Source organism: Chrysochloris asiatica, unplaced genomic scaffold (genome assembly GCF_000296735.1).
Source record: "Chrysochloris asiatica unplaced genomic scaffold, ChrAsi1.0 scaffold00063, whole genome shotgun sequence".
NCBI lineage: Eukaryota > Metazoa > Chordata > Mammalia > Afrosoricida > Chrysochloridae > Chrysochloris > Chrysochloris asiatica.
Genome location: NW_006408581.1, coordinates 13,279,942 through 13,307,712, shown reverse-complemented (window position 1 = coordinate 13,307,712; position 27,771 = coordinate 13,279,942). Strand labels below are relative to the sequence as shown.

The window sequence follows — 27,771 nt, the reverse complement described above, 5'->3', positions numbered from 1 at the left end:
TTGTTAAGTGCCGTCGAGTCGGTTCCGACCCATAGCGACCCTGTACAGGGTTTCCGAGGGTGTAAATCTTTACGGGAGTAAAAAGCCTGATCTTTCTCCCGCGAAGCAGCTGGTAGTTTCGAACCGCTGACCTTAGGGTTTGCAGCCCGATTCGTAACCACTATGCTACCAGAGCTCCTTTAGCATCCTATAAAGATGGATGGTGTCCAGCTAACAGAAAGGATAGATTTTGGAGGTCCTAAAACAAGTGGCCATCAAAAGGAACCATCAACTAGTCTGTGCAGAAGAAAGTTCATCAACCTAAGTATGATAATATGCTTGTAATAAAATATATGATCAGAAAAGGGCATGTATTTGAGCTTAAATTCTAATCAGTTGGTTTTCAGAAGACTGATTTACAGTCCTGCCATCAGTTCAGTCTTCTGAGTGTTTTCTGTTAACAAATAATGGAAAAACTTTGGCTTCTGGCAAAGTTTTTTGATAGTGAATTACAAGGGAGGGAGCAGTCTTACCCTGGGGGACTTGCCTAGTTAAGCCCTTAATGGGAACTTGAGTACAGGACCCATGGTCTAGAGAAAGTGTGGTTAGAGGGTCCCCAGAACGAATCCTGCAAACTTTTCCAGTGTGCAATTGTTGTTGTTGTTGTCAGGTGCCATTGAGTCAGAACCGACTCATAGCGATCCCATGCACAGCAGAACGAAACAATGTCCGATCCTGGGCCAACCTCACTACTGCTGCCACACTTGACGCCATCAATGATGCCACCTGGCTTATCCATCTTGTTGGAGGTCTTCCTCTCTTTCTCTGACCCTCCATCTTACCCAACATGACATCCTTCTCTAGCGACTGTTCCCTCCTGACTATATGTCCAAAGTATGAGACAATATATCCAAAGTGTGCAATGGTATATGTATATTCATAATGGTTCCTTTTCCTAGTCCATTGTCTTGCCTGCAACATTGGTGAACAGATCTGCTGACAATCATGATTCTGTAATGAATTTCCATTGTCTTCTGTACTCTATAATTAGCAACATGGCTATGAATATTTGGATACCATTATGGTCTGCCAATAGTCTCCCTCATCTGAATAATTATCTTTATGTTGTCATAATGACCCTGTGTAGGGTTCCTGAGGTTGTAAATCTTTGTTGTTGTTGTGTGCTGTAAAGTTTGTTCTGACTCATAGGAGCCCTGAATATGGTTTCTGACAGCAGCTGGTGGGTCTGAGATAATGACAATGTGATTACCAGTCCAATGCTTATCCTACAGCACCAAAACAGAAAGCCTTGCCTTTCTCCTGTAGCGGCTGATGGGTCTGGACTGCTGATAAAAGTGTTTACTGTACAGCATCACCAAAGAGGATAAAATTTATTATAGAGGTACGATCAGCCCTGATTGGGAACCATAAGGTCAGCAGTTCAAACCAACCAGCTGCTCCTTGGAAACCCTATAAACAGGGTCAATATGAGTAGGAACTAACTTGTTGGCACTTACCAACAACAATATTAAATAAATAGATTTTTTTAAAAATATTGTGGTTAGAATGAATGATCCCAAAACCTGCTTAAACTAGAGCATTTTATACCTATTAGAAGGAACATACTTTCTGAGCCCAATGTTTATAATAGATTTGTCATTCAAGGAGTTTGTTTTACATTTGATTCTAGAATAAATCTGTGTAGAATAGTAACATGGACTAAGAAAACATTTCCTCTAAAGTTTAAAGGGCGAATTAAGAAAAAATCTGAATCCTCTTATACAAATCCATATGTTTTCTAAGAAACAGAAATTACTACTAAATTATTACTAAATCAATTCCAGGGTATTTTGTTTTTTAAAATGTATAGTCATTTCTTCTCTGAAAAATGATTAGGACAATTTCATTTACAACATAAACCATTTTAGGATAAAAAAAAAGATATTTGTATATTATGATTATCATTATGCCTTCTCACTAAGGAAAAGAAATTTGGGGCCAAATCAACTGTCATCTCTTATTATTCTCATGCCATGCAGTTATGTTTAAGATAAATAAGAAAACGTATTTCTGTAGAATTGCTGTTACCCAACTTCAACATCATGAAAACAGACCTTGCCTTGGAGAAAGCAACTCATTTTATAATCGTTCTATCTTGCTCTGCAATTCACATGGCTATCCCAGCACGTTGCTGGGCACTGATGTCCAAGTGAGATCTGGCATTTACTATGACCTTTTGCACATGTTCTACTTGGGAAATTTACAGAAGTTACACAAAGCTGAAAACACTATTATCACTGAGGGTTAAAATGGTGTCCTAATGATTTGTAGATACGCAAACACTACTTGTTATTACTTTTCCCAGCCCTCTGCTGCAGTGAAATTTAATCGGTTTTCTCAGGTTTTTTTTTGCAGCCGAACTGTCACTGACAATAACGTACTTTTGCATATACATCAGTTCGTCTGTAGCGCTTAGTTTTGTTCACAATGTACGCCTACTGATGTGCACTGATTTAAAGTCTACAAATGAAACTTAATTTTATATAGCTTTTAAGTAGTCCCCAGAGGGTCTCGGATTCTAAAAGCTAATATTTTTTCAGACATTATCAGCAGGAATAGGTAATGTATTACCATTAGTGACATTAGCAGGAACTGTAACAAAAGGAAACAGTAAACATAAATGCTCGCAGCAACTTCAGACTTTACTATGGATATTAATATAAAATTACACAAATCACAGTTGCAGTTTAACATTATTCAACATGTTTATTCATAATGATTGTTTCATCTTTAAAGAACACCAAAATATTGTGTTTTGTCAGCCAAGGACAATAATAATTTAATAGTAATTTATTTTAAACAGCTACTGATAATACAACCAATCAACACATTAAGTGGTGCCAACATTGGCATCTTGCTAAATAATCTCTAGACATTGCATAGAGAGTACATCTTTCAAAGATAAGTCAACAAGAGCAATCAGAGCAGAAAATTAGAATTTGGTATCTTAGAATTAAAATACAGCTAAACTAAAGTTTTAATTGGGGTGATCTAAAAGGGCACTTGATGTAATGATCTCTTTCATTTGTTACTAATTGTTTGTTCCTGATGAAGAAGAAACATACACAGGAATGTTGCTGAATTGAGTTAAGATGGCAGTTTCCTTAGTAGCTATGTTTTATTGTTTAATAAGAAAAGACTCAGGAGGGGCAAATTGCCACGTAGAAATCCCTTCCCAGGTAGTTTCGTGTCACACGAATTATATCACAGAAAGCAACAGAGTCAGGTATATAACAGATACAAAATAATTTATATATACTTGAAAAAAAAAAAAAAGATTTAAAATGGCTTATGGCAATGCTATGAATTGTGTAGGTGGGCTGAAGTAAGGCTACATTTCTATTGGGTTTGCAAATCAAGCTGAAGTTAAAATTCCTGATTCAAACTGCTCATGTTGACTACTGTAAGGGATTCTCAACCAAGAGTTTATCTACAAATGATGTCAACTACCATCCTATTTATGATTTCAATTGAAAATTTTAGTCCCTAATATTCATAGATCAGAGAAATTATTTTTACTGCTGAACTGATAAGGACAGAATTTTTCCTGTCTAATTTACACTATAATGTTTATCAATAAACAACATTCTGATAAATGGAGAAAAGATTGAAGTGGTCAAGAACTTCATTCTTCTTGGATCAACCATCAACAATCAAGGAAGCAGCAGTGAAAAAATTAAATGACGTATTGCATTAGGCAAATCTGCTGCACAAGACCTTTTTAAAGTGTTGAAGAACAAAGATGTCAGCTTGAGGACTAAGGTGCGCCTGACCCAAGCCATGGTATTTTCAATAACCTCATATGCATGCGAAAGCTGGACAGTAAATAAGGAAAACCATAGAAGAATTAATGCATTTGAGTTATGGTGTTGGAGGAGAACATTCCAAGTGCCATGAGCTGCCAAAAGAACCAACAGATCTGTGTTGGAAGAAGTGCAGTAAGAGTGTTCCTTGGAGGCCAGGATGGCCAAACTTTGTCTCTCATACTTCGGACATACTGTCAGGAGAGACCAATCACTGCAGAAGGATATCATGTTTGGTAAAGTGGAGGATCAGAGAAAAACAGGAAGACCACCAGCAAGATGGATTGGCAAAGTGGCAGCATCAATGGGCTCAAGCATGGCAACAATTGTTAGCCCAGGACCAGGCAGTGTTTTGTTCTGTTGTGCATAAGGTCACTATGAGTTGATACTGATTTGATGGCACCTAACAACAATGTTTATCAAAACAACTTAGGAAAACACACTTCCTCCATGTTTAATGCATTCTTACAATCTCATTTCTAAAAATTTCCAAATTACTACTATTTTTATTTTTAAATCACAATATAATATGATTATCTACAAAAGTTCATAATTAGCTATAAAGATTGCTATGTCTTCTTTCCTCCCATATGTACATTTAAATTGTGTTATTTAAGAGTCACTTGAAAATCTTACTTTGCCTGTTACAGTAATTTTGAAGAAACAAAACAAAAAAAACTTTTGTATCACTTAACAATTTACTGTTTAAGCACCTGAACTTTGGATTCCTGAAATATATGCCTCAAGTAAAATATGAAAGTATTATAATTTATAGTCACCTTTTAAAAGATACAGTCCATGCAAGGCAGTTTCTGGGCATTGTTGACTAAATGAGAGGAACCATCCCCAACCTAATGCAGCTTACTTATTCTTGAGTGGAAACACAACATAAAGCAGTGAAGAAGAAATAAATTCTATGAAGGATTTTAAAGAAAGAGTAATGAGATAGGTGTGGAGGGTCAATCCTGATAGGTTGCTGAGAGCATCCTTCTCCTGGGTAGTGACATTCAGCACACATAAAATGAGCCATGTCAAAATCTGGAGGTAAAGCATTCAGTTGTAAAAGAACAATTTGATGCAGGAACAAATTGGTGCATTGAGTAGTCAATGAAAAATATTGTGCTTGATGCAGTCTCCATAAGGAATGGTGTAGTGAGAGGTCATAGAGGCTGGTGTGTGCTGCCAAGACCATACTTAAAAAAAAAAATTCCACTGCCATTGAGTTAATTCTGACTATTAGCAACACTATATAGGGTTTTTGAGACTATAAATCTTTATGACAGTAGACCACTACATCTTTCTCCCATGGAGAAGCTGGTGGGTTTGAACCACCTAACTTGGTGGTTAACAGCCCAACACCTAACCCACAATCCATGCCAATATTTTTTCATAGTTCTTATTTTTCAGGTAAGCTTATGTGCTCTTGGTTCTAGGTACTCATCTGATTAGAACAATTGTATTTGCATGCCCTAAACACTTAAAACAATTTCCTTAGATTTAGAAGTTCACTATTTTTTTTTAGTATTTATCTTAATGAATACAGAGTGAATGCACAATCTGGATTGAATGATTTTATAAGTGGATTATTTGCTTTTAAAATGCTTCTACAAAATGACTAAAATGTATCTTATACCACAGTATTACTTTTCTGAATACCTTCTTTGTACAGGGACTCTTGAAAGTTGCCATAGATAATGCCAGAGCTCAAGAAAAACAGGTCCAACTGGAAAAAACAGAGCTGAAGATGGATTTTTTAAGGGAACGAGAACTAAGGGAAACACTTGAGAAGCAGCTGGCCATGGAACAAAAGAATAGAGGTATTTCCAAACTGCCAAATGCATTGCATACTTTTATAAAATATTCAAGGTAATGTTACATTTGAGATTTACTTTGTTAATCTTTAGCATATTTGCTAATATACATGAAACTAACATTCAGGGTAGGATTTGAATCCTGCCTTTATTGTATTTTAGCCTGTTACCTTAATTTCTAAAGTACACAGTCTCTCTTCCTTTCATGCCTTAGATATATATCCATTATATTATTAGTCATATAATTTTGATTGCTTATCCATTATAACAGAATAACATATTGAAGTTAAGAATGAACTTTGATAAGATAACAGCTATGAAGAATAAATTTATGCTCATTCACAATGGCCCTTTGAAAAACTTAAGAGTTAAAGTCATAAAGCTAACGTAGAAAATACTGGTTATTCAAGTGAAACAGATTTAGTAAGAATATGTCAATTAAAGACTGATGATATCCAAACAAATTACCAAAGTTAAGAGTTTGTATAATTCTTTATGAGCTATTCATTTTTATCCAGCAATGTCAAGTGCATTTTCATAGTAGAAATTGATAAATTCTTATTGGATAGAATTCATGATATTATCAATATATGAATTATTATTTTTGATACACTATAAAGTATACCTATAGATAATTTTGAAGCTTATTCATATTTACATGTGTTTAAACTTGATATTGGGAGTCCTGGTGTGGCACTGTGGGTTAATGCACCTGACTGCAAAGCCATTTGAACTGCAAGGTTGGTGGTTCAAGCTCACCAGCTGCTCCTCAGAAACCCTGTACAGGGTTGCTATGCGTTGGAATCAATTTGACAGCACTTAACACAACAACAACAACAAACATGATATTGAAGTGTATCAATGGTAAAAATCTCCTGAGTGTTCTAGAAAGGGACCACCCTTTCTCTTGCTTACTAAGTATCCAGTATAAATGCTTCACACATACTTCTTTTGTACACTTGATATAGTCTTTTAAAAGTTATTGTTTTATTTTTCTTTATAAAATTGGTAGAAATTTCCAGATTACTTCATTAATTATTGTGAGTAAACAGATAGTTTCTGGGATGAGATAGATTTGGGTAACTCTCACCAAATGGTATAGCTCAGATATAAATAATGTAGCTTCACCTAGACTATGGTACTAAACAACTCAAAACAAAGTAAACTTTGATGATGGAGTATAATTTATGTGAATAAAATGTTTGCTGAAAGAGTATAATCTATGATACCATCTTACATTAGATAGCATGTCTTGATTTCTTTCTCATTTGGAAAAGTCTTTTAGGTTGTTGTTATATCAGAATTTAAGGCAGGTTCTTTCATTAAAAGTAGCATTTTATTTACTCAAGAGACTTTCAGAATTTTATTGGTTCAAACAATTAGGAGGATTTGCATCTTGTCTTATTTCTTTATCCACTAGAGGGCAAAACATTCATAGATCACGTCTCACTTAATTAATTGTGAATAATATCTAAAAGGTAAAAATTATCAATAATGATCTATTATGAATGTGTCTTCTAAAGCCATTGTATTATCCTCAAGAAAGAACATGGCTATTCCATTGGTTCAGTCATACAGAAGGAAGCAGTGAATGGTTGGTTAGTGACAAGATTCTGGATGCTGAGCTGTTAACGCCATGAGAGTTTATGATCTAAGTGAATAATTTGGAAATTACCATTCTTTTTCAAAGAGACTTATAAATAATCATTTAGAAAACTGAAATAGTAGTCAAGGAAGATTGGCAGTTCAAACTCACCAAGCACTCCTCCGAAACCCTAGACAGGGTCTCTATGAGTCAGGACTGACTTGATGGTACTTGACAACAACAACAACTGTGGTGTTGTAGGATAAGCGCTAAGATGCAAACCACAAGGTTGGTGATTCAAACCCACCAGCCATCTTTGGAAACATATACAGGATTACAATGAGGAGAAACTGACTCAACGTCACTTAACAACAACAAAAACTAAATGTAAAAGTAGCATTTATAGAAAGTCAGTTTTAATTATTTGACTTATCAGACTGTAGACAACTTACATTTTAATAAAATTATTATATGATAACAAGAATAAATTTAACAAGTTACATCTTTGTTGTTACTAGGTGCCGTCAAATTGGTTCCAACGCATAGTGATCCTGTGCACAACACAACAAAACACTGCGTGGTCCTATGCATTCTCATAGTTGCTATTACAATTGAGCCCATTGCCATTGCCACTGTTGATCCATCTCATTTGGGGTCCTCCTCTTTTTTGCTGGCCCTCATCTTTACCAAGCATGATGTCCTTCAATAAAGATTGGTCCCTCCTTAGTTATATTTTAGAAATTAGAAATTTAAATTATACTTCTCGTTTGGAGAACCATTATTGCCTTATTATATGTCTTTAGTTAAATATGGTGTTAACTAAAAGTGTTCTTCATTCTGTAGTTAGAAATCAAATCGTGAACTTGAAATGAAGACTTTTAATAATTAACTCTATCAGAAAGATGATCTCATCTTAATTATTTACATTCACACTCATAATGTCAATTCGTTTTTTTAAAATTTTCTTTTCAAAGGAAAGCTTATGTAGACCTCCCATATAGTGCTGGAAAATGAGCCATTAAGTTTGGAAAGCACTTAAAATATTATTAGGAAGAGCTACTTCCTCAAAGTAGAGTTGACCTTAATGAGGAAGAGGGAGTAAAGCTTTTAGAACCTGAATTTTCTAATGTGGCTTGATTCAAAATGATAAGAAACAGCTGCAAATATCCATTACTAATTCGAATGTGGAAGGTATAAAATATGAATCTAGAAAAATTAGAAGTCATCAGAAATGAAAGAATGCATAAGGAACAATATCCTAGGCATTAGTATACTGAAATGGACTGGTATTGGTCATTTTGAGTTAGACAAACATATGGTCCATTATGCTGAGAATGAAAATTTGAAGAAGAATGGCATTATATTTCGTTATCAAAAAGAACATTTCGATATCTATACTAAAGGACAATGATGTCAGTGATTGGGTAATATCCATAAACCTACAGGGTAGACCTGTTAATATGACTATTTTTCACATTTACACAACAACTACTAGTGCCAAAGAAGATGAGATTGAAGATTTTCACCAGCTTCTTCAGCCTGAAATTGATCAAGCAAGCAATTAAGATGCATTCACCTCTATGGATCATAACATCTTATGAATAATACTGTGTAAAATTGAAACTCTAGAGTACTTCATTGTACTCATGAAGAACCTGTACATAGACCAAGAGACTTGTTCAGAAAGAACAAGGGGATATTGTTGATTGAAATCAGAAAATGTGTGAATCAGAGTTGTAACCTTTCTCCATGCTTACTCAATGTGTATTCAGAGAAAAAAATCTGAGAAGCAGGCATTAAAATTGGAGGAAGACTCATTAACAGCTTGTGATAAGCATATGATACAACCTTGCTTATGGAAATCAAAGAGGACTTGAAGGATTTATTGATGAATAGCAAAGATTTCTGTATGTGTTACACCTCAACATTAGGAAAACAAAATTCCTCACAACTGGACCAATAAACAACATCCTAATAAATGCTAAATGGAGAGAAAATTCAAGTTACCAAGGATTTCATTTTACTTGGATCCACAATTAATACCCATAGAAGTTGTGGTTGAGACATCAAATAATGTAATAGGTAAAGTGTTCCAAAACATCTTTTTAAAGAGTTAGAAAGCAAAGATGTCACTTTGAGGAGTAAGGTGATCCTGACACAAGCCATGACATTGTCAGTCATTTCATATGCATGAGAAAGCTGGAGTGAATAAGGAAGACTGAGAAAAATTAAAGCTTTTGAATTATGGTTTTCGCCAAGAATATTGAACAAACCATGGGCTGCCAGAATGAAAAAAAAACAATCTGTCTTGGGAAAAGTACAGCCAGAATTATTTTAGATGCAAAGGATAGCAAGACTTCATCTCAGGTACTTAGGATATATTATAAGGAGGAACCAGTCCCTGGAGAAAGATATGCTTGGTGAAGTAGAGAGTCAGGACAAAAATTAAGGAAGACCCTAAGTGAAATAATTTGACCCAGTGTCTGTAACAATGGCTCAGACATAGGAACAATTGTGAGGATGGCTTAGGTCTTGACAGTGTTTAGTCTGTTGTAATAAGCTCCCTACAAATCAGAACCAACCCAACAGCACCTAAGAACAACACATCCCATATGAAATTATACTGAAAATATAGTTAATACACATTTGTGAAGAAAATATTATAATTTATTAATTTCATTTCATATTAAAAATTTAAATGTTCAGGTAAAAGAAAAATATGTCATTATCTAATTTTTTATGTGACTTAAATAAATAATTATTTTTGTAGTAGTTGTTGAGTCAGTTCCAACTCACAGCAAACCTGTATAGGATTTCTGAGGAGCAACTGATGGGTTTGAACTGCTGACCTTGTAGTTAGCTGTTCAGTGCTTATCCTACCGTGCCAAACAGGGACTCCAAATTATTATTACAGAAGGTATTATTACAAAACCTGATAAGTGTTGGATTTTACTTATCTGATACCTGCAGAGTAAAAATATAACAATTTTATTAAAATATGTTGTGATGCATATAAATTTGCTATGAAGAAATCATTACCATCTCTAAGTAAATTACAATAGTCTTATCCAGTAAAAGCATTCTTCCTCTGCATAATAAACATCATTTTGAGTATTTTTGCTCTTCAGAGACAGTAATATTTATTGTATTTTCTAAACTCTTAAATATTTATTAAACACCTAGCTGATTTAACAGTATTTGGCCAAAGTGTTTGTGGCAGGAAATGCTTCATTTGCTACTCAAAATTAGTCCCTCATAAAGAGAAGTTGGCATGCTTACAAGGGTTTGCACTAACCTGCCTCATGATTCAAGGATAGAGAACTAAGTCACATAATTCATTTAATCAGGTTTCCTTTATACATTTACTAGAAGCGGCTTCCCATTGAATTTATTTCTACATATGATAATTAAAATCATTCTTGTACAGTTCAAGGCTGAAATACAAATTGGCCTAATTAGTCATTATTCTGAGATTTATTTGAGATAAAGACTTTTATTTTTACATTTCTAAAAAAACCTCCTTTGTGGTGTTGTTATTATGGTTAATTGCCGTCTAGTCAATTCCGACCCATTGCGACCCTGTATAGGGCTTCCGAGGATCAACTGGTGTGCTTGAACTGCTGACCTTGTGATTCAAACTGACTTTGCAGTACAGAACATTAACCCACAGCATCTTTGCTAGGGGAAAACAAATGAATATAATACAAAACGTTGATTTATAAATTAGCAACTTTATAGCAATTTAAAAAACATAATGTGTGTACTCTCTTTTCTAGCCATAGTTCAAAAGAGGCTAAAGAAGGAGAAGAAGGCAAAGAGAAAATTACAGGAAGCACTTGAATTTGAGACAAAACGGAGAGAGCAAGCAGAACAAACATTAAAACAGGCAGCTTCAACAGATAGTCTCAGGGTCTTAAATGGTAAGAAAGTGTATATTTATGCATGGCTAACAAACTTCCATTTTTAATACTCAAAGGACGATTTAGACATGCATTTGTGGTTTTATATTGCTATTCCTTCTGATTTCATTAAACTCTGCTTGTAGATGAAAGCATGGTGGGAAAAAAAGTTGCACGTGCTGAGGGAAATGCTTTATTTCATAGGCTCTTCCATTGGTTTTTGCTTTACTCCAGTTTCTGGGAGCTGCCATTACTTCTCTGCGTAAGCAAATCTGTTGCTACTCCAACCTGCTAAAATATAAACAACTCCCCAATACCATTCTATCTTAAGAACAATTTTTGTGTTGCTCATATATTGTTTCATATCTTTCTTAAATGGTTATGGTTATAGTCTTTGTTCAACCTTTAAAAGATGACAAGGATTTATTTTATTTTAATGCAGCACCAGAGTAACAGGTTGCTCTTTTTAAAAAGGACAATAGGAATCAAATGAAATATGTGTCACTCTTACCTCTCTGTGCTTTCAGACTCTCTGACCCCAGAGATAGAAGCTGACCGCAGTGGCGGCAGAACAGATGCTGAAAGGACAATACAAGGTAGGAATTTGCAAAAGGCTATAAATCTACTTCTTGCTATATGAGTTTTTCCTCGGCTTTAGCCTGCTATTCAAGCATGTAGCCAACCATCTGGGCCACATCAAAACAAGTTCAAACAAGGTCAAGTTCATCTTGCTTGTTTATATGAGTGAATTCATTTTGTGCTGATAGATTTTCTTTAAATTAACAGGTCATTTCTGTTTATACAATGCAATTAAAAAGGAATAATTAATTTTAAACAATGTATGATTTAATCTTGGACATAGTAAATGTGTTTTATTGAATGCTTGAAGCGCAACCTAAGCAGGAAGAGTTGATAAATTCTATTCTATATGCATAAAATTTGTTTAATCAAATAGGTTCTTCTTAAAACTTACAATGTAGAACTCATTTTTTTTTTTTTGGTGACAGTTACTGCAAGATGTATGCAAGTACACTAGTTGAATGGTAACAATTAATAAGATAGTTTAGTACCTTTGTGGATTTTCCAAATGTTCTCTATGCCATTATATACATTTTAATAACACAAATCTGCTGAGCAAAATCATACATAGAATACTAAAGGGAGTTGTATAAAACATTCAGAAGAGCTAAATATGTATATTGCCGAGACCACACTATTAGGGAAAGGACAAAATCTGAAGGTAGTATTTATGGTCTGGTGTTTATTCTAGACAACAAACTCAATCTAGCAACATGAATACTAAACATCAAAGACTGTATTTGTTTTCTGTTTTAAAAGAAGATAAATTTTACAAAAGAAAGCCTAAAATGATTAACTGCCATAATCCTCTCAATTGCTTTTATTTTGTGTTTTAAACTCAATCATTTTTAGGATGCTGTTTGACATTATTTGTGCTACTCAGTCAACTCTAGAAGTGACATTCTTGGCTTAGTGCAAAGGAGTAATGCTTTTGTAAAGTATTACATGTGTATAAAATAACAACTGGAAACTTGAAGAAACATTCCTGACAAAGAGAATTTTATGTTTTGGGGCTTATATTTATTTTACCTGAGGTCCTGTTAATTCTTTTTAAACTCATAAGGCTTGAATCCTATGTTATTATGAGAAAGTTCCTAGGATGCACAGAATGAGTATAGTTGTAGCAGTAGTTAACCAGACCAAACTAATGGCCTTGATCAAGTCCATTCTGAATCATAGCAACCCTGGATAGGGTTTTTGAACCTGCAAATCTTTATGGGAGCAGAAAACCTCATCTTCAGCAGTTCAGTGTTTAACGTACAGTACAAGAGCTAATTTTTTAGACCACAGTGGATTTTAGCACAATTTTATATATGTATGTATATACATAAGGAGCTCTGGTAGTGTAGTGGTTATGAATGGGCTGCAAACCGCAAGGTCAGCAGTTGGAAAATACCAGCTGTTCCGCGGGAGAAAGATGAGGCTTTCTGCTCCCGTAAAGATTTACAGCCTTGGAAACCCTGTACAGGGTCGCTATGGGTCGGAACTGACTCCACAGCACACAACAACAACAACAATGTAGCATGTTAATAGTATTTACCTTCATTCACTTTAATTACTAAATTCCTCCCGGTGTCTCCTGCTACTTCACCTCTCCACTGCTAACCTTCCTCTTGTTGTATATTGTCTGCCCTGTCACCATGTCAACCCTCTAGTCAGTGAATAATTTTCCCTTCGCCCTCACCTCCATAACTATCATTGATTGTCTATTCTATCAAAAAAATCTTTAACTTTTTATAACTTTGGTTTCAACAATATTTGTCCTTTTCTGATTGACTAATTTCACTCAGCATAATGTCCTCCAGGTTCATCCATGTTTTCAAGTATTTCCCAGACTCATTATTTTTCGGTGTTACTACTTAGTATTCCATTGTGTGTATATACACCAAAGTTTAACTATTTCTCAGCTGTTAGACTTGTAGGCTGTCTCCATCTTTTTGATAGCCTCTTGTAGACAGCATGTTGAAGGGTCCTGTTTTCTCATCTATCTGCTCTTGCTCTCTCTTGACTAGTGCATTTAACCTATTTACATTCAGTATAATTATCAATATATATGAATTAATTGTTGTCAATTTTCTGTGTGTGTTTTTTATGATGCTACAGATTTCTTTGTTCCACATAATTTTCAGTGCTGAGTTCAGTTTGTGGATTTTCTTTTTCTATTTGCTGTGTTAATGTTTACAAAAGTTTTCTGATATTCCTTTTTTTATTTGTATTTTTATGTACAGGTATATTAGTTTTCTTTGCGGTTATCCTCTAATTTATTATTTTTTTCCTGTTTTATCTTGAAATCTATTTGACTTCCTTGCTATTTGGAAATTCTGTGTCTACACCAGTCCCTCTTCTTGCTTTGTAGGTGACTTCATTATAAACTGATATCTCTGGTTCCCTATTTTATGTCTTGTAGAATTGTTTTAGTTTAAATACTTCTGTACTTGGATTGAATTCTGGGTGATGTTGTCACGTATGATAATCTCAGGTTGTTGTTTGCTATTGTTGATTCTCAGTCCAAAGAACACCTTTAGGACTTTTTATAAAGTTGGTCTGATCATTACAAATATCTTTATTTTTTGTTTATTAGGAAACATCCTAATTTCAGCATCATATTTAAGTGTCACCTTGTGGGGGGTATAGGATTCTTGGCTGGAAGGTTTTTTTTCTTTCTGTTGTGTGTATGTCACACCACTGCCTTTTGGCATGGTTTTTGCTGAGAAATCAGAGCTTAGTTTTACTGGTTATCCTTTGTAGGTTTTTGTTTTTCCTGAGCTGTTTTCAGGCTTCTTTTCTGTCTTTGATTTTGGAAAACTTGATTATTATATGTCCTGGTGACTCTCTTTAGGGATCTATTTTGTTTGCAGTTTGTTCAGCTTCTTGTATGCTTATCTTTTTGTCCTTCAATATGTTAGGGAAGTTTCTGTTCAACAACTCTTGACAATTTTCTCTGTGCTTTTTATTGTCTTTTCTTGTTCTGGAATTTCAATAATTCTTAAGTTTTTCCTGTTCCTGGTGTCCCACATAACTCAGGTTGTCTTTGGATTTTTCCATTCCTTTTTTTCTAGTATTAAGAGGTTTATCTTCAAGCTCGCTAATTCAGCCTTCCTTTACTTTGAATCCACTTCTTTGCCCTTTCAATGTATTGTCCAATTCAGAAATTTTCATATTAATCTTCTAGATTTCTAATGGCAGGCTTTGTATTGCTTTAAAATGTGCATTTATTTTTTCAGTGTGTTCTTATAATATTTTCCAGAATTCTTCTAAAGTTTTTCATGTGTTCTCCTTGCTTTCCTCAATATTGCTGTCAATCTTTTGTTTAAAATTAAGAAAGGTGTGCGACAGGGTTGTATTCTTTCACCATACTTATTCAACCTGTATGCTGAACAAATAATCCGAGAAGCTGGGCTATATGAAGAAAAATGTGGCATCAGGATTGGAGGAAGACTCATTAGCAACCTGCAGTAGCAGATGATACAAACTTGCTTGCTGAAAGTGGACTTAAAATATTTACTGCTGAAGATCAGAGCACAGCCTTTGGTATGGATTGCATCTCAATGTAAAGAAAACAAAAATCCTCATCACTGGACCAATAAACAACATTCTTATCATTGGAGAAAAGATTGAAGTTGTGAAAGACTTTATTCTTTTTGGATCAACTATAAACACTCATGGAAGCAGCAGTCAAGAAATCAAACAACATATTGCATTAGGCACTGCACAAGACATTTTAAAAGTGTTGAAGAGCAAAAAAGTCAGCTTGAGGACTTAGGTGCGCCTGACCCAAGCTATGGTATTTTCAATAACCTCATATGTATGTGAAAGCTGGACAGTGAATAAGGAAGACCATAGAACAATTGATGCTTTTGAGTTATGGTGTTGGAGGAGAATATTGAAAGTGCCATGGACTGCCAAAAGAACCAGCAGATCTGTGTTGGAAGAAGTGCAGCCAGAGTCTCCTTGGAGGCCAGGATGGCCAAATTTCCGCTCTCATACTTTAACATATTGTCAGGAGGAACCAGTCGCTGGAGAAGGATATCATGTTTGGTAAGGTGGAGGATCAGAGAAAAAGAGGAAAACCCCCAGCAACATGGATTAGCAAAGTGGTAGCATAAATGGACTGAAGCGTGCCAACAGTAGTGAGGTTGGCACAGGATTGGGCAGTGCTTCGTTCTGTTGTGCATAGGGTTGTTCTGAGTCGGTACCAACTTGATGGCACCTTATAACAACAAGTATCATTGTTTTGAATTCATTTTCAGTTAGCTCCATTAGTTATTCTTCTTCACAAACGTTTTCTGTTTCTACATCTATCTTGGTCATTTCCTTGAGCTAAAGTTCTCTTGTGTTTCCCGGGCATTGTGGGGTTGTCATGTTAGTATTCTGTTGTTGTTGTTGTTAAGTGCCATCAACTCAGTTCAGACCCATAGCATCCCTGTATAGGGTTTTCCAGGAGCAGCTGGTGGGTTTGAACTGCCCATCTTGTGGTTTGCAGTCCAGTGCTGATCCTTTTATGTTGATGTGTTCTTAGGCTCTTACCAACTGTCTTTTGTGGGCATAGTTAGAAAATCGAAGCATGTACACCCTTCTTGTTTGCTGTTCATCACCTCAGTTTATGGTGGGTTGGGCTGATGTAGCTGATGATTGCTAAGGTACTATAGGAGCTGGTATTGGCTCTTGTCCTGCTGAGCTATAGGGTCACAGTTGCTGTCTCCTTTGTCTGTTTGAATCAGCTCTGCTAGGCCACCTTCTGTTGCCAAAGCTAATCACAATAGTTCAAGATGGTTTCACCATGTCTGGCTGGCGATTCTCCAGTCTCCCTTTCTCACCATTCCTGCTCAGTTTCTCCTACCAGCAAGCACTTACTCCACTTTGGTAACCTTCCCTCTGAAGTCCAGAGTTCCAGGATTTCATCTATGTGTGTTTTACTTAATCTCCTGTATCTTACATGTAGAGGATCTATGTAATGCATCTGCTTAGTTCACCATCTTGCTGGAAGTCCTCAGTCAACATTGTTGAGCATCTATTATGAGCTAGTCAATAAATATCTTCCAAAACACTTCTCCATCATACACACATATATACAAATGCATATTCAAATATTGTATGTAGCCAAATTTCTATAATGTGAAGTCTCAGTCTTACTCTGTACTTTTTTCCTGTTAACCAAATCCACTTGAATGGTTTATTTAACCTATATTTCAATAATTTACACATGTATCTCTCTAGCCTGCTAAGACATTCTTTAGGCACTCTAAATGATAACGTTCAACTTTTTTATTTAGCTATACAGGGTCGCTATGAGTCACAACTGAGTTGACAGCACTTAACAACAAGAACATGTTATAATGACCTTTAGGTTCATGTGCACAAAACAACATGTATTCCTACCCTACCTCAAAACCTGTCTTCTGTATTCTTGTTTTATGGTGTCTTATCAGTCCTATAGAGTCCTGGTGTGGCATTGTTAGTTAATGCACTGGACTGCAAAGTCGGTTTGAACTGCAAGGCCGGTGGTTCAAGTTCACTAGCTGCTCCTCAGAAACCCTGTACAGGGTCACTATGGGTCAGAACCGAGTGGACAGCACTTAAAACAACATAATATCAGTCATATATCCTCCTTTCTATACATAGCAGACCAGCTTAATTCCTCTCTGCCTCACTCCCTTACCCTTGACAACTATTCATAACTTGATTCCTCCCTCGCCTTCCACACCCAACCAGAACACTGACTCTTCTGTCACTTTCCATACCTAATCATAACTCTGACCCCTCTCTCATTCTCTATAGCCAGTAACACCTTTGACTCCTCCCTCAGTCTCCTCAGCCAATCATATAGCTTGGCCTCACCCTTGGTACCCAATCACAACTGTGACTCCTCCTTCCCTCTGAACTCAAAATTACAAATTTTCTGCTTAGTTTATGTGCTTTTATCATACTGGAGTGTGTTTGTTTTCTTGATACTCTCCTGTCTTTTCCCACCTGGACATTCTTCTCTCCTCTTTGTCTTTACTTACTCATTCTTAAAGTCCCAACTTAAAAGTAGTTGCCTCCAGGAATGCATGTCAGACTCCATACCCTTACTGGCTCTAGATTACTTTCTGCAACCCTGATCTAGATTACATCCGAAGGTCCTTAACACATCATTCACTTCTTCACAATAACATGTGCATTTATAGTTACTTGTTCAGTCTTCTTCTCTTTCTAAAGCAAGCTGAGGCAGAACATGAACCATATATAGTTTGTTTAGTATTTTCCTCTAGTGACAGGTAGAATACTTGATATATAGTGATGCATGCTGCATAGTCCCTGAAAGGATGAATTAACTGTCCATTAATGATGACCCAGGTTAGATTTTTGGGTATGAAATGATCCTTATTGTTCTGACATCTCACACACACTGATTGTAGAGATTTATGAGAAGAGAGCAAGGGTGTCATGATTTGGCTTAGAAAAATCAGAATTACAAATTCAATAATTATACAACTAATTATTATATTTGATTATTTAAATTAAATTATGTTTTTATTCTTCTTGAATACATTTCAAATATTACTTTCTTTTTGCACACTTGGCCTAATTTCCTTCTGTGAATATACACTGTCATTCAGTTTTTTATTTTCTGCTAGTGATTTAGCATACCATTGCTACACTTACTACACTTGCTTCTTTGATTAGCATATGTTAATCTCATTCATCTGTTTCTGACTTGTTTTTTGTCAAGTCAAATAATTGAAGCTTCAATATATATTATTTTGTTGTTGTTAAGTGCTGTTGAGTTGGTTCTGACTCATAATTACCCTAAATAGGGCTTCTGAGGAGCAGCTGATGAGTTTGAATTGAACCTTGTGGTTCAAATGACTTTGTGGTCCAATGCTTATCCTACAGCTTCACACCAGGACTCCATATATTGTTTGATTGATCAGTATGTTGACATGAAATTTAACATGACAGATCACAGATCATTCCAATTCCAATGATGTCTTTTATACAATTTTTAAATATCTTGAAAGTTAACTTTCAATATAGTGGTTTTTAATTAGTTACTAAGTAAAAACATCTGCCCCTCATAAAGATAAATATTTGTAAATCAACAGTGTCTCTGACATCTTAAAATATCAGCAGGTTATACTTGGAAAATTTTTACTTCACTTTAAAGTGCCTTTCTATTATTTGCATCTAATGCTCATAACCAAAGCTGTTTGGCTTTTTATTCTTTTTTTGATTGATCTTAGATCATAGAACACCAAATATTCCTCACAGAAATACACAAAAGACTTGCCATTATGTCATCATATTATCAATCTCTCCCCGCCCCCAAACTAAAAAATATCTTCTTTCTGGTTTGGAACCAACTCGGCAACACACAGCAGCAGCATATATTGAACAGGATCCCTGATGGCAATGTAGGATAAGCACTGGACTACTAACCACAAGGTTGGCAGTTCAAACTCACCAGCTGCTCCATAGGAAAAAGATAAGACTATTTGCTCTGTAAAGATTTCAGTCTGGGAAACTCTATAAGAGGGTCGATTCAAGTTGGAATGGACTTGATGGTTGGTATTGAACACTGATGCTAAGCACTTAGATTCTGCTGCTGCTTTAACATTGGGAGGACTTAAATTTTGTTTTTTTATGTCATAGAAGAGTAAACTGGGACTTCATGACAATAGACAACTTGTTAATGTCCACAGACTGAGTTAATAGGAGTTGAGACAATGACATTATTTGAGTTTTGGTATCTTCCTCATTCACATATTATCATCCTAATTGCTTTTATGTCAGAATTGTTAAATTACACTTTTCTTGTTCCTTTAAAATATGTGATTGTTAGTAGTATTTGTCTATTAATTTATAGCTTCAATTTATATTAAAGCTCATTTTTATGAATGGAATTTTAATCTTTGATCAACCTTTTTTGAAATAAATGTTCTAGCACTCAACGAATTTCGCAATAATACAATGCCTTTCATTTAGACTTAGGAATATCATTTTTTGCTGTTGTTAAGTGTCATCAAGTTGGTTTCAACTCAGTGACTATAGAGTTTCAGAGGAGCAACTGTTTGGTATGAACTACCGACTCTGTTGTTACTAGTCCAGAGCATATCCTACAATATCACACCAGGACTTGTTTATTAAAATATCGAGGTGGGTTAGAGATTGATACTTAATGAGACTGTATAGTATATTCTTATTTAAAGTTGAAATAACTAAGGCTCAAAGTGGTTCACTGCCTTGAAACCTTAGTATAGTTAGTGGAGATACTAACATGTGAAACCAGATTTCAAAAGTCCTTATTCTTTTCACAATGGATTTTAACCTGCACTTGTATTTCTCTCTTACAGGATAAATACTTGAGATCTCATTATTCTTTTTGTATGGTTAATACACTGCCTGCTATTGACCTAAAAATGTCTAAACGGTCTACTGAGAGCTTCTAGGAAAGGATGTACCATTGGGAGGGAAAAATAAGTTTGATCACCCACTATACCTAAATTATGTGTACAGACTTCTAGATAAACCTGGGGAAAATGTCACTGTAAGTAAAAAAAGTAAATAAAATGATAACAAAGTTTAAACAAAGAAATCAGTCATATTTAGTTGAAGAATCATCTAATTAGTTGCTGTCAATTCCAGTTTATGGCAGCTCATATGTGTTAGAGTAGAACTGGGTTTTCAATGACTGATTTTTCAAAAGTAAATTATCAAACCTTTCTATCAAGGTGCATATGGGTGGATTCGAGCCTGGACACATTAACAGTTTACACCACCCAGCAACTCCAAAAGTTTCTTCTCCATGCCTAAAATTTTGCATACAATGAATTCAGGGTATATTAAAATATCAGACGTAAGTCCAATCTTGATGCAATTTATAACATTTGAAAAGTCGTTTTCTTCATTTCTTTTATAGTTTTTTTTTTGGAATTGTTGTTAAGTGTTGTTGAGTCGGTTCCAACCCATTGCGACATTGTCTAGGGTTTCCAAGGAGCAACTGATGAACTTGAACCATCGACCTTGCAGTTTAAAAGGCTTTGCAGTCCTCCACATTAACCCACAGCACCAATAGAAATCACTAAAAACTTTTACATATTATTTACTCTAACTTAAACCTTACATGTTTTTTATACCTTTATGAAAGCATTAGTTAATGCTCACATTTGATCATCATATAATTTTTATGTATATTTCTTGTTTCTGATATTTAAATATAAATCTGATAGTATACCTTTAAGTTTAGTGTGTAGTGAGAGTTCTTTAGGCTATCTATACAACCTCACAATTAAGAACTGCTGGGAGTTTACCCTACTCGTGGCATTACTCAATTTTTTTTTTTTTTTTTAAAGCAACTACTTACATTCAAAGGTTTCTTCTAAGGATTAAACAAAATAATCCACGTAAAGTATTTAGCACTTACTGAGCAGTAGTATGCACACAGTTAAGTTTTAGCTCTTATTATTAAATTTTATTACTGTGAGTTAAAATGTTTACTACACTGTCTGACAACTAGTAAACATTGAAACTACTATTATTCTAATATACAATTAAATGTTCCTTTTTGGTGAAAATGATCTTTATTTATCATTCAATGTTGATTTAGTCCCATAGTAAACTGCTGCAGGGATTTGTGCATGTTTTAATTTTTTACATTACCTAAACTAGTGTTCTGTATTTAAAAATGTCTGCATTGAAGTTCAAAGAGTGAAAAGAAAGGCTCTCATAGAAAAAGAAAGAAATGAGCTGAAAACTGGTTTCTGGAATGTCTCCAGAGCACACTGACTCTTGTTAGTTCATTAGAAATATGTAGTTACCATAGGGATTTCCTCAACCTATTTTTCTTGATTTAAAAAAGTAAATATTGAACTTACATTACTGTGAACAAAACAAAACAATAATTAATTTGTTTCCTGTCCTTTCGCACTGGTTCCTGGTTTTTGGCAGATTTCAAACAGAGCAAATCAATTTAAGAGCAACATTGATTAAGTTGAATGAAAGATGATATTCACTGCAGGCAGATCAATAGATAGGCCACTGTCCCACAGTTGTCACAGGTCATTGTTAACTACTCATTAACTAGACAATCATGTTGATGTTAAGTGCCATCAAGTAGGTTCCCACTCATAGTGATCTTGTATAGGGTTTCCAAGGAGTGGCTGGTAGGTTTGAACAACCAACCTTTCGGTTCAAACCGACCTTGCAGTCCAGTGCATTACCCGGCAGTGCTACACCAAGACTGCTGACAATCGTTTTTGTTGTTACCAGAGCTCCTTACTGACAATCATGTTGTTGTTGTTGTTAGGTGCCGTGAAGTCGGTTCCAACTCATAGCGACCCTATATAGGGTTTCTGAGGCTTTAAATCTATACCGGAGCAGAAAGCCTCATCTTTCTCCCTCGGAACAGCCGGTGGTTTCGAACTGCTGACCGTGAAATTATCAGCCCGATTCGTAAACACTACACTTCCAGAGCTCCTTGCTGACAATCATAATTAATAGTAAATATAAAGGTTCAAATATCACCAGGATTCCTTTGGCTCATGTTAAGAAGTAGATCACCAGGCTGTTCTTTCTTCTCTGTCTTAGTCTAGAAGCTTTTCCTAAATTTGTCTGCTATAGCTGAACCTGCATGCATTTGAAATGCTTGTGACATAACTTTCAGCATCATAACATTAAAGCCACCACAGAATGACAGACTAATAGATGAATGATGGATATCAAGATTAAGCAGAGTGTATTAAGGCAAAAGAATTGTCAGGGCTTAGTTTATGATATATTTTTATACTTTTTCTTCCAGTAAAAGTAATGCAATATGGAAAGTACTATGAGCACTTGTTGTGTTAAGAACCCTTGCAGCTTGTGGGTTTGAATTACCTTCCTTGTGATTCAAAGTCCAGTTCTGATTCTACAGTGCCACACCAGGAGTCCATTATGAATTTACAGGATATAGAAATTACTTTTATCTAGGAAAATTAGTGACAATTGATGGAAATTAGAGGTTTAAAGGAGAGAAAACAGACATTTTACCAATAGGTTATTCTTATATTTTGAACAGAAAGTTATTAATATAAATATAGTAATTTTTATTAATAAAAAGAAAATATTTGATACAACTGTAAAAAGATAGAGTTAAAGTGGTCTTTTCATGAACACATCCATGGCTTGCTCACAATAGAAAATCTGTAATCAAAGAACAATGGTAAATGGAAATCAGTAAAGATATTAGCTGGGGACCCTAAAGATCAATGCTGGATCCATTTATATTTAACATCATAATCAGTGATGTGAGCAAGTGGTTAAACAGTGTATCAATGAAATTTACAGATGATCCTAATTTAGAAGGCATAATATGCATCTGTGAGGGCAGTGTAAATATGGAAAAGAACTTGGGAGTTAAAAAATTCCAGCATGATTAAAGTGTTCTTGTTAAAGACCATCGAGTCAGTTCTGACACATAGCGACCCGGTTTAGGGTTTCTGAGGAATGGCTGGTGAGTTTGAACCACCAACTGTGTTTCTCCTACAGTGCCATACTGGTACCTGTGAATGAAATGAAAGACACTTAAAAAGCTCAGTAAATGTCAGTGGTAATACATGTTACAGGTTTTCATGGTAATGAGTTCACATTGCTTAGAGGAGAAGTTTCAGAGAATAGGAAGTAAAACACACCTTTGACATTTATTTTTATAGTTTTGCTGGTTTTACTTTGTATTATTATTAATAACAAATAATTTATGGTCTTGATTCTTCATTATGGACAAAATATATTAATTTCTTCTTTTTCAAAATTAATGAAAATTGAAGTACATTTTTGCCTTGAAAGTCTTTTCTACTTTTATCATCAAAGCAAAAAAAACAAAAAACAAAAAACAACCGGTATTATATCCAATTAGTTTGCTCACTGAAAAGCATAAGAATAGAAAACGTATATAATAACCAAAACACTGAAGAAGTAATATAGATTAGAACTGACTTGAGTCATTTATATTTAAAAAACAAGATTTCTTAGTTTTGATGTATATTTAAATAAATTGAAAGTAACGTGACCACTTAAAATAATGTTTAATGAACATTAAGTGATCTCTTTAAGATAATGCGTAAAAATACCATTTGTAAAAAAAAAAAAAATTGTATTTTAAGAAGTATAAGAGTGCTATGAAACTAAATTATGGGAAAAGACACCCTACTTAAAAATTTTGTTGATTAAAATATAGGACTTGTTTGTGTACGATAATGGTACCCAAATGTATGGCATAAATTTTGACAGACATTCAAGATATGTATCAACCATTGATATACTTTCTCTGAACAGAAAAACAGTAAGACATCATCATGTGAACTATAAATGTAAAGATGCTTATGACGCATTACTGCACCTCCCATGGCTAGGGACAGAACGCAGACATGCCACAATAATGTTTTTTATTTCTACTGCTCGAACCATATTAATGAGAACATCATTTTGGAGAACTAATTATTTCTATTTGTCTTATGTCACACTTTCTAATTCCCCTATATTAGCACAGCCAAAGCAAATTAATTGCTTTTCCAGCAGTTGAACCTTGTCCAAGAATGAGCTCACATTCCCTTCCAGTTTTCCTGTTTCTGGGAGTGTATTGTATCAGAAATTTCTCTTGATACTAAACCTTTACAGATTTTTGTGCTGCTCACTTGATGAAATTTATAAGTTTAAGTGACCTACCAGGAAAGATAAAGTTCTTAGCTGCAAGATTATACATCAAAACAGTTAAGTGAAATTAAAATTAAATGAATGAATCTCACTGAAGCAAAAAAAGCAGTAATTAATGGTTCCCTTAATTGTCTTCATAAAATATTTGCATGGGTCTAATTTGCATAATTTGCATGTATTAATTAATCTTTCAAAGGAATTTTGTGCTGAGAGAAGCCAAAAAATCTCTTTGTTTTATTTAACATCTAATGAAATATTTATCTTCTTTAATGAACTTCTCATCTTCATTAAAATAAAAATTGCACAAGTTTGTATGTTTTAAATGTTTTTATAATTGAAGTATTCAAAAAATCTCTTTAGACTTACAACAGCTGAAAAACAAACACATTACTTAGCATCCAGTATCATTTTAATAACAGCAACACTTAAAATTAGAAAGTTTAATTTCACTATCTCCAAGGTAGCAAAGCATTTGGTAAATGAATATAGCTATTTAGTTTAAAAAGCAAGATTTAAAAAACTATGATTCTTTTTTAAAATGGCAATGTTATTTTTATCGCTAAAATACTGAGCAATTAGAAGGTAGGTAAAAATTTAGTATGTTTAGTTATTGAGGAAAGTTTACTGGCTGAAAATATTTTAACTAGTTCAAAGAAATTAGACCATTAAACCCCATTTGCTATTATTAACAGCTATATTGACTGACACTGTTTCTTGGTAGTAAGTATGCAGCTCCAACTTTATTCTAAGTCAGCCTGCTGAAGAGTTTCTACTCTCACAAACTAAGAAATTATTGTGATATCTAAGATACATGCCTTAAAAGGGATGAACTCCAAAATCTCATCATATGCCAAATAATTCATATTTAAGAGAATTGAGGAGAGTGTTGTGAATGAGCCTAGAAATTAAAGCGACATAAGGGAAAGAAAATTGTTGTTGTTGTTAAGTGCCATCAATTCAATTCTGACACATTGTGACTCTGTATAGGGTTTGTGAGGAGCAGCTGATGAGTTTGAACCACCGACCTTGTGGTTCAAACCAACTTTGCTGTCCAGTGTTACCGTACAGTGCCACACCAGGATTCCATCCATTAATGAAATTCATTTGTTTTGAAGCAGTAGTGTTTGAGGATATTAGCAATAGTTAACACTTTTACAGCAATTTAAGTTCTGCAAAGTTTTTTGTGTATGCTATCTTTGTTGATCTTCACGGAAGGCCCATTTTATATTTGAAACACCTGTTGTTAAAATTTGATAGACTAAATATTAAACTACATAATGAGCCTGGCATAAATGTGTAAGGGTTAAATTAAAAATATATAGTTTGTTTCCATGAAAAGTCTTGTCATGTAATGTTATGTACCGTAGAGTCGGTTCTGATTCATAGCGACCCTGTACAGGGTTTCTGAGGCTGTTAAATCTTTACGGGAGCAAAAAGCTTCGTCTTTCTCCAGCGGAACAGCTGGTAGTTTCAAACTGCTGACCTTGCGGTTCGCAGCCCGATTCGTAACCACTACACTACTAGAGCTCTGCTCTGGCCTATAGGGCCACTATAAACAGTGGGATTTTTCAATTTTGTTGTTACCGAGAAAAATATTTTATGGGTGATATTCTTGCACAACTTTTATAAAATTAGTATTCAAATAATATGCAATCAATATACCAGTCAATTATATATGCATTATTTCATTTGGTCCCCATGTCATACCATAGGTCACAATTACTCAACCCTGGAACTGTTGACGGTTTCACTGGGGATAAGTGAAGTAGCTGTCATTGCGTTGCAGATCGTTGGATAGCACATCTAGCAGCTAACCATTAGATCCCAGTAACAGTCCCATCTCAGTTGTGCAAATTCACTTTGCCTAACATCCCGTGGGGGTGGGGTGGATGGAGATTTCCTATTGATAATCACTACTTTAGATTAACCTCATATTCTTGTTGTTAAATGCTGTCAAGTCTGTTCAACTAATGGCGCTGAGGGCTCACTGGACTGCAGGATCAGTTTGACGGTTCAAACTCCCCAGCCTCTTAACAACAATGACACGTAACAACCACAACACCCTTGGAGAAAAGATGGATAAGATCAGTATTGTCAAAAGTAGTTAAGATTCTGAAAGTTTTAAATCCACGTAAGAGGCTAGGGAGGCAAACAGAGTGGATATATATATGGATGGATGGAAAGCCACAAAAGGACAAAAATTTTTAAAATATGTATTAATAGTGATTTAAAAAAAAAAAAAACAACAAGAAAAAATTCCAGAACTTTTAGAGCTCATTGCCAACTCAAAATATGTGTACCAAATGGATTCCATAGTACCAAATCCATTTGATACATATTTGTTGTGTTGGTATGCCATGGAATGCCAAATCCAGTATTTTATAGACTCTGCAACTGGTCATTTTAATTTTTTTACATATTCATAGTTGCAAGTACAAAGTGAAACCCTGAGATACTACTTAATATTTAAGAGAAACAAACTTACTTTGCACAAGTACTTATATGAATTATATGATTTACATAAATCATGCCTTGAATTACTGCAAGGACCCATTAGTATTCACAGTGGTTAAATAACTTGCCTGAGGTTAAACGCTTAGGAGTGACTAAACTGAATTTGGATCCAGTTTCCAAAATTCATCATCTTTCCCAGGTGAATACTTAAGATTTTTCATAGCCCACACTGCAACTATTATTAAAATTCTTACTCGGAGAGGCTATAACTACATAGAAGACTTGGATTTCCATTTTAGATATGTTCCTTTGTTAAAGGTAGTGAAAGAGCAGCCTTCATTAGAGCTGCCTTGTTTAGACTTCTTCAGTAACTCTTCTTAAGCAAGTGGTATAGAGTCCTGGTGTGGCACTGGGCATGGTTTGAAGTGCAAAAGTTGGTGGTTCGAACTCACCAGTTGCTCCTCGGAAACCCTGTACAGGGTCACTAAGAGTTGGAAACAACTCGCCCTTAACAATAACAGGGAGCAAGTGATATAGCCTTTCAATCTCATTTTGCTCATCTTTGATTATGGGGGTTCGGGAGTGTAGTGACTCTATAGGATAAGCACTGGACTGTCTGTGAACCACCAGGTCGGCGGTTGGAGCCTACCAGCTGGTCCACAGGAGAAAGATGAGGCTTTCTGCTGTCACAAAGACTTAAAGCTTCAGAAACTCTATTTTGTTGTTGTTACGTGCCATCAAGTCAGTCCTGACTCCTAGTAACCCTGTATAGGGTTTCTGAGACTTCTTTAAATATCTTTTCAGGAGCAGAAAACCTCATCTTTCTCCTGCTGAAGCTGGTGGGCTTGAATAACAGAACTTTGTGGTTCATAGTCCAATGTCTATCCACCAAGCTTCCTTTCTCTAAGGGTAATAAGTGTTTATATACTGAG

The 27,771-nt window shown here is 35.0% G+C and overlaps 1 protein-coding gene across 1 annotated transcript in view; it reads left to right on the top strand.

Annotated features, from left to right (window-relative positions):
• DACH1 (dachshund family transcription factor 1) overlaps positions 1 to 27,771 on the top strand; it is a 601,285-nt gene that overhangs the window by 542,006 nt on the left and 31,508 nt on the right. Inside the window, exons 9-11 of the mRNA XM_006864308.1 lie at positions 5,512 to 5,659; positions 11,015 to 11,158; positions 11,665 to 11,733. Of these exons, the coding sequence (XP_006864370.1) occupies positions 5,512 to 5,659; positions 11,015 to 11,158; positions 11,665 to 11,733 (361 nt within the window). The remainder of the gene's footprint in view (positions 1 to 5,511; positions 5,660 to 11,014; positions 11,159 to 11,664; positions 11,734 to 27,771) is intronic.